Source organism: Cryptotermes secundus, unplaced genomic scaffold (genome assembly GCF_002891405.2).
Source record: "Cryptotermes secundus unplaced genomic scaffold, Csec_1.0 scaffold526, whole genome shotgun sequence".
In the NCBI taxonomy this organism is placed as follows: domain Eukaryota; kingdom Metazoa; phylum Arthropoda; class Insecta; order Blattodea; family Kalotermitidae; genus Cryptotermes; species Cryptotermes secundus.
This window is the reverse complement of record NW_019721013.1, coordinates 1270667-1277377: the sequence shown is the minus strand read 5'-3', so window position 1 is coordinate 1277377 and position 6711 is coordinate 1270667. Positions and strand designations below refer to the sequence as shown.

The 6711-nt window shown below is 37.0% G+C and overlaps 1 protein-coding gene across 1 annotated transcript; it reads left to right on the top strand.

The window, feature by feature from the left end:
• The first annotated feature begins 3021 nt into the window (after positions 1–3021).
• Positions 3022–6375, top strand: LOC111875283. Its single transcript, XM_023871393.2, has 3 exons — positions 3022–3915; positions 3955–4098; positions 5427–6375. Exons 1-3 carry the CDS (start codon positions 3785–3787, stop codon positions 6316–6318), a joined length of 1167 nt encoding a protein of 388 aa, XP_023727161.1. The 5' UTR covers positions 3022–3784; the 3' UTR covers positions 6319–6375.
• Positions 6376–6711: the final 336 nt, after the last annotated feature.

Sequence of the window (6711 nt, the reverse complement as noted above, 5' to 3'; positions counted from 1 at the left end):
CTATAGACCGATATCTATTTTATCGTCCTTTCCCAAAATATTAGAAAAATTAATGTATAATAGGCTAATGCCTTTTTTTAATTCAAAATAATATATTAACAGAGGCCCAAAATGGTTTCAGAAAGAATAAATCAACTGACACAGCAAGTCAGTCTTTTATTGAAAGTACACAGGAGGCCGTAGATAATGGCCTATATGCCACAGGATTATTTTTTCATTTATCAAAGGCATATGACGTAACAGACCATGATGTACTTTTAGAGAAACTAGACTCATTATGGCATGAGAGGCGTGCCAAATATGTGGTCCAGGTCTTACCTGTCAAACAGAATCCAATATGTAGAAATAAAAAACACTGACGGCAGTGTCAAAACCAGTTATAATTCATCATGTAGGAAAGTGAAGTATGGTGTACCACAGGGATCAGTGATGGGGCCACTTTTATTTTTACTATACATTAATGATCTTACAGAAAATATTCAAGGAGCAAAGCTGGTTTTATATGCAGACGATACCAATTTGTTAATTACTGGAAAAGATGAACTTGACCTTCAATATAAAATAATGAAGGTTATGAAAGAATTAGAAATATAGTTTCAAAAAAATAACCTTATAATAAATATTAAAAAAAACATCTGCAATGTCATTTCATTCAAAACAGTGGAGGGATCCGTTAAGACCACAAATACCTTTTAACAATACAGAAATAGTATATCAGTCAGAACTGAGATATCTCGGAATTCACATGACAGAAACCCAAAAAATGGTACGCTCATGCTCAATTTCTAAAAGCAAAGATATGCAAAGTAATTTATATGATGAAAATATTAAAAGAAATAATGAGTCCATATATGATAAAAATTATTTATTTTTTGAATTTTGAGTCATGTATGAGAAATGGTATCTTATTGTGGGGTGGGGATGGGGAAAGTAAAAGCATTTTTAAATTGCAAAAGCGGGTTCTTCGACTGATTAGTGGTACTAGTAGTTGCACATCATGCTGACAAATTTTTAAAGATTACAATGTTTCAACATTGCCTTCTCTGTATATATTGGAGGTGACATGCTCTATCAAAAAATACAAGGCTTTTATGGCAATAAATTCAGACATTCATAATTGTAACACACGAAGAAAATTAAATTTTTATGTACAGCACTGTAATATAGCTCTTTTTAAGAGGAGTGCAATAAATATGGGAATTAGTTTGTATAATAAGGTCCATGATCTAATAAAAAAAAAAGGGAAAATTTTAACTCATTTAAAGTGGAATTAAAATCTTTTTTGCTGAAACATTCCTTTTATTCTGTAGATGAATTTATGTCTTTTGATTTTTCATGTGTGTAACTGTAATATATAGCTGCTTAATTTGTTGTATTTGTGTAAAGACAATGAAATTAATGGTAACTAGATCTAGATAATATTATTCAGATGACTAAACCCCTATATTAGGGTGGTACAGTGTATACTGTAAAGATATGCACGAGAATTAGAACAAACTGACAATTTCCTTATCCAAATGGTTGTAATACCTGTATGTATGGATTGTTCAATGATAATAAAAAAAATGATAATCTTAAGAAGTGTTAAGTTCACAATGCAGGGACCTTCCTAAGAAACCTAGGGTCCCTGTGGAAGTACAGACAATACATATCTGCTCTTTATGGAACCTAAGCACTCATTACTGTGTTCACACACGCCCATCATGACTTTGCATCCTGACACAAACAAACCCAGTCCAAAACCTCATAACTGTATCTTTAACAAAATCCATCTTCAAAATTGTCTCCCAAGTGGCATCATTCTTTCAGGTCTTCTGTCAAAATCTTTGTACACATTTCTCTGTGCGCTACATGACCTACCCATATCACTCTCTTTGAACTGATCCCTCTCCCACATAATAATGCATTTTGTTATATGAAGAACGAAGTAAACTCCCCAGATTGATTATAAGAACAAACACAAGCTTGGCATAAAAAGTTTAGTTTCTTAAGATATGAGAATTCACTCATTACAATACAATTCTTGTCTGTGCACACAAGCACAAAACACTCACCATCCTTTCTGTCACAGCAGGAAATGTTTCTTCGCGCCTCTGTAGCAGAATTCTCGGCATTGCTGTTGCAAGAGAAAGCAGATTCTTTCATAACCTTGAAACTTTATTTTATCACACATGATGATTTGTGGGTGACAAATGAATTGATTTACAAGAATCCTAGTGATATAGTACAATATTTCTAATAAGTGTACCAGTGCCTAGCTCTGAATATTTGTCGGAGTCTGCAAGGAAACATACTAATTTTTGTGAACAAACACACATTGACGTGCCGGCAGAGATTATGAACATTATGAAGCTGAGTGTCTTATTACACGTTGTGTAGTCTAGATTGTTGCTCAGTTTCGATGGCAGCTAGTTCACCACGTTTGAGTGAACCTCTTGCTTCCCAAATGTCGGTAGCAGACTACCAGACTGCACGGAGTTACATCCTAGAAACACCAAACCTACTCCACAGATTCACATCGCGGTGCCGCTGAATACTATTCACTATGCATTTGTATACCCTCCAACATTAATCAGTTCACCATAGACCATCAGCTCTCACGACTTACTTTACAAGTCGGAACGGTATGTGTAACGCGTGAGAAAAGGTGTAAAAATATGCATTCTAATAGAAACATGACCCTCAGAAAGGGAGCTGAGAAGTTTAGAAGAATCCCAAGCAGAACTTGCAACAGCGGAATATCACGAACCCCAGCGGCGTTCTCTTCCAGAAACTTGACAAAATATGAGTCAATTGAAATTATTTCGAATGATAATAATGATTCCGTAACAAATATCAGAACTTAAACAACTCGCACGTATGGGCGATTCTCGGTGCTTGTAGTTCTGATGGTCGGGCCCACAGGATCGCAGGATAGAGCGCTGAACAGGCTGGTGTACACGTAGTACTAATTCTGCACAGCAGATGGATCTGCCAACAAGAATTACATGTGGTCTGTCGCCATGGTCGCCATGTCGCCATCGTTGTCAATCACACAAATTTGAGATTCCAGAAACACGTTTTTAACTTTAATATTGAGTGCTATGGTTTTACCGCATGATCTTTTAAAAGTAATGTCAACAGTAGCAACAACGGTCTCTGAGAAGATCTCCTTACACTTTCTTTCCTTAAAATGTTTCAGTATGGGCCTATATATTGCGATGGGAGAGAACTTCGAATTTATACTGAGGCCTAAAAACGCTACTGAGGGAGCCGGAGTAACGCAGTCGATTTAGCGACACAGGCAACTTCACTCACTTTTTTTTTTACAAAGATCACTCTTCTGGGATTCACATAGTCACATTTTTATTCTAACCCTGAAGATGGGGACACAACTTTCCTCTGAAACGTTAATGGAGGCATCAGGTTCCTCCATGCACACATCTAACAGACTACATGGCTAACATCTCATGTTCTGCCTTGAAGAAGTAAACCCAAAAGATTTTCGAATACCTCTGAGAAGCCCCACTCTTCTACAAGGGAGATGGAAGCTTGGAGAGTCCTCCGAAACGTCGGTATTTCTAAACTATGAGAGGTCACAATTACTCTTCTGTCCTGAAAACGTTTGCAAGATGTTCCCCAGAAACGCTGACACCTATGTACCAAACAGCACGGCCTCACAATCCTAGAAGACGGCAGTCTTAAGCTTGTATCACATTATCGCTCAAGCCACGCTCACCCTCTCGGGACACTCACTCTCATGTCACGCTCCAAGGTAGTCACACCACGACGCTCAGGAGTTTAGATGGAAGTGACCGAAATTAATTTTTCTGACGAAGAACTTCTATTGATTGCGGTATTGTTAGATGATGATGAAGCGAAACCTACAGGAAGAAGAAAATGGGTGCACCCTTCTTTGCTTTGTAGAGCAACGGAGGGGGAGTTTCACACACTATTTCCACAGTTACTGGATGATGAAACTAAATTCTTTCAGTACTTCAGGATGTCCAGGGAACAGTTCGAAATACTGCTTTCGAAAATTGGGAGTGACTTGAAGAAACAGAACACCACATTTCGCGCAGCTATTTCACCAAGAGAGAAATTAGCAGTTTGTTTAAGGTAAGGAAAAATAATAGTTTCTTCTTTTTAAAATGTGTTTAATAATAAAAATGAAACATTTACAATATCTACGCACTGGAAGAGTTCATAGCATTTTATTCAATATGATTCTGGAGAGAAATTAGAAAAAAAATTAGAGCAAGCAGAATTGGAGTCAGTAGAGGATGCCGGAGAAATGGGTGATGGTGGTTGGGAGCTCTGCGACATTTTCGGATTTCCGACATATGTGAATTCTGAACCAGCTGATGGACCTCCTAAGTTGGTGCTATGAAAATGACTTTGAGGGGAAGGAGGATGGGGCATTAAATATTTGGCTTCCATCTGAGATACGAGGTTGTAAATTTGATTCCTTATTAGGTGTTGGTCGACAGGAGAAAAAGTTTTAACCGTTTTGACCATAGATTCAAAAAACAGTTCCAAGGAGTCCTTTTCTTTATCTTTATCTGTAGTTTGCTGTCTGTTTTCGAGTAAATATTTCATCACAGTAGCAGATGCTGTTTCCTGAGGTCTGCTTGAACGGTTGCATTTCTTTTTAGGTGTGGAAATCGAAACCGACTTGGACAGTTCACGTTTTCTGTGGGAATCTGGAGGTGGAGATATCTGTTCCACTGATACTTCATATTCTGTATCATCTTGTTCATTTTCTTCGAGTTCATCCCCTCCTTTTTGCTCTTCTATGTCCAATGATGAAATTCTTTCTTTGTCTCTCATGTATGAAATCAAAAAAGACATGCTATCCTCAAATTTCCATTTACGAATATTAGCAGCTGCTTGGCCACTTACGGTGTTGTATTTCTGAACAACTTTTCGGTGTTGACTTCTTAAACTCATCCACCTGTGCTTACATTCTCCGCCTGTGAAAGGGAAGATAATTACAAAAGTGACATACGAGTATATAACCAAAAGTTAGACACAAAACACACTCACCCATACACACGTGTGAGCGCCAACTAACTGGCAGTTGACCAAAATGGTCCTTGACACATCGTAAACGTTGCTTTTTATATTGTTAAAATATTAAATATAGGCTTATTTATAAACTAAAAACAATTAATTGTAAAGTAGTTGTTGAATTTATAATTAATTTTTAAATTATAAGAATAAATACGAATATAATATTAAATTTTACCAAATTTATGAATATAATAAATTTATAATATTGATTATCAGTACCTATATAATTTGTGAAGTTATAAATATAAAAATATTAATTCTCTAATATTTATATTTCAATAACTAAATAATATTAATGTATTAAAATATTGTCCTGTAATGTAAATAAATATAAAATATATATATTCTACAATGGGCTGTTGTTTTGTTCACAGGTTCCTAGCCACTGGGGACTCATTTCGAACCATAGCATTCAGTTTTCGACTAGGGTATTGTATGGTTCAGAATGCAGTTCATGGAGTTTGCAAAGCTATTGTAAAAAATATGTTGCAGGAAGTAATGCCTACTCCAACAAAAAATGAGTGGGAGAGAATTGCAAGAGAATTTTGGGATCAGTGGCAGTTTCCCAATTGTTTAGGATCTTTGGATGGAAAACATGTTGTGATAGAGGCTCCTCAAAATTCTGGTTCCCTCTACTTCAATTACAAGAAAACATTTTCAATAGTTTTATTGGCACTTGTTGATGCTAATTACAAATTTATAGCAGTAGACATTGGGTCTTATGGACGGAGTAGTGATGGTGGAATATTTTCCACTTCAAAGCTTGGAAGGCGTTTAGAAATGGGAACTCTAGACATTCCAGAAGATGCACTGCTGCCGGGAACACAACAACTGGCTCCATACGTAATTGTTGGTGATCCGGCCTTTCCATTAAAAAAATACTTGATGAGGCCCTTCCCTGGTCTACAAGTCGAAAACCGTATCGAGAGACGCATTTTCAACTACAGGTTGTCTCGCACCCGTAGGGTTGTTGAAAATGCCTTTGGAATTCTGACACAAAAGTTTAGAATTTACAACAGAAGACTGAAATTAGCGCCTAAATATGCTGAAAAGGTGGTTTTAGCCACGTGCATTTTGCACAATTTCATTCGCGCAGGAACGGCTGCAACGCCTTTGAATGATGATCAGATAATGGCAGGTAATTTGACGGACTTATCGAGACAAGGTGGAAATTGTTCAACAGTAGCTTTTGAAATAAGAGAGATATTCACAAGATTCTTTAATTCAGAACAAGGTTTCGTCCCTTGGCAACACAATATGATTTAAACAAGTGTATTTCTAACTGTATTTGTTTGATGCTAATAAAGTGATTATTGAAAGTTACCAGATTTTTTTAACGCTGTTCCGATCTCTTCCCATACTTTCTTCTTATGTACATTATCACTGTACAATCTGTGTGTTAAATCGTAAAGCTCAGGCTTGGCACGAACAAGTTCAATCAATTCTTCCTCCATGCTTTGACTGGTGAAATGAAAGAAAAATGAGAAGCAGAACCTTTGAGCTTGGGACTCGCGCGCAGTCTTGGTCACACTAGACGCTCAGCTCGCGATACACTCAGAGTCATGATGATTAAATATTCTCGGCGATGATTGCGGCGCTCACTGTGAGTGCGAGTGAGCGTGGCGTGCACCCCAGTATGATCAATCCTATAACATTTAC

Bases quoted from the DNA above. Each gene is read 5' to 3' on its own strand.
- LOC111875283 (XM_023871393.2), top strand. From the start codon at position 3,785: ATGGAAGTGACCGAAATTAATTTTTCTGACGAAGAACTTCTATTGATT. The intron at 3,916-3,954 runs GGGGGAGTTTCA...GTTACTGGATGA, and splicing joins TTGCTTTGTAGAGCAACGGA to TGAAACTAAATTCTTTCAGT. The intron at 4,099-5,426 runs GTAAGGAAAAAT...TTTTGTTCACAG, and splicing joins AAATTAGCAGTTTGTTTAAG to GTTCCTAGCCACTGGGGACT.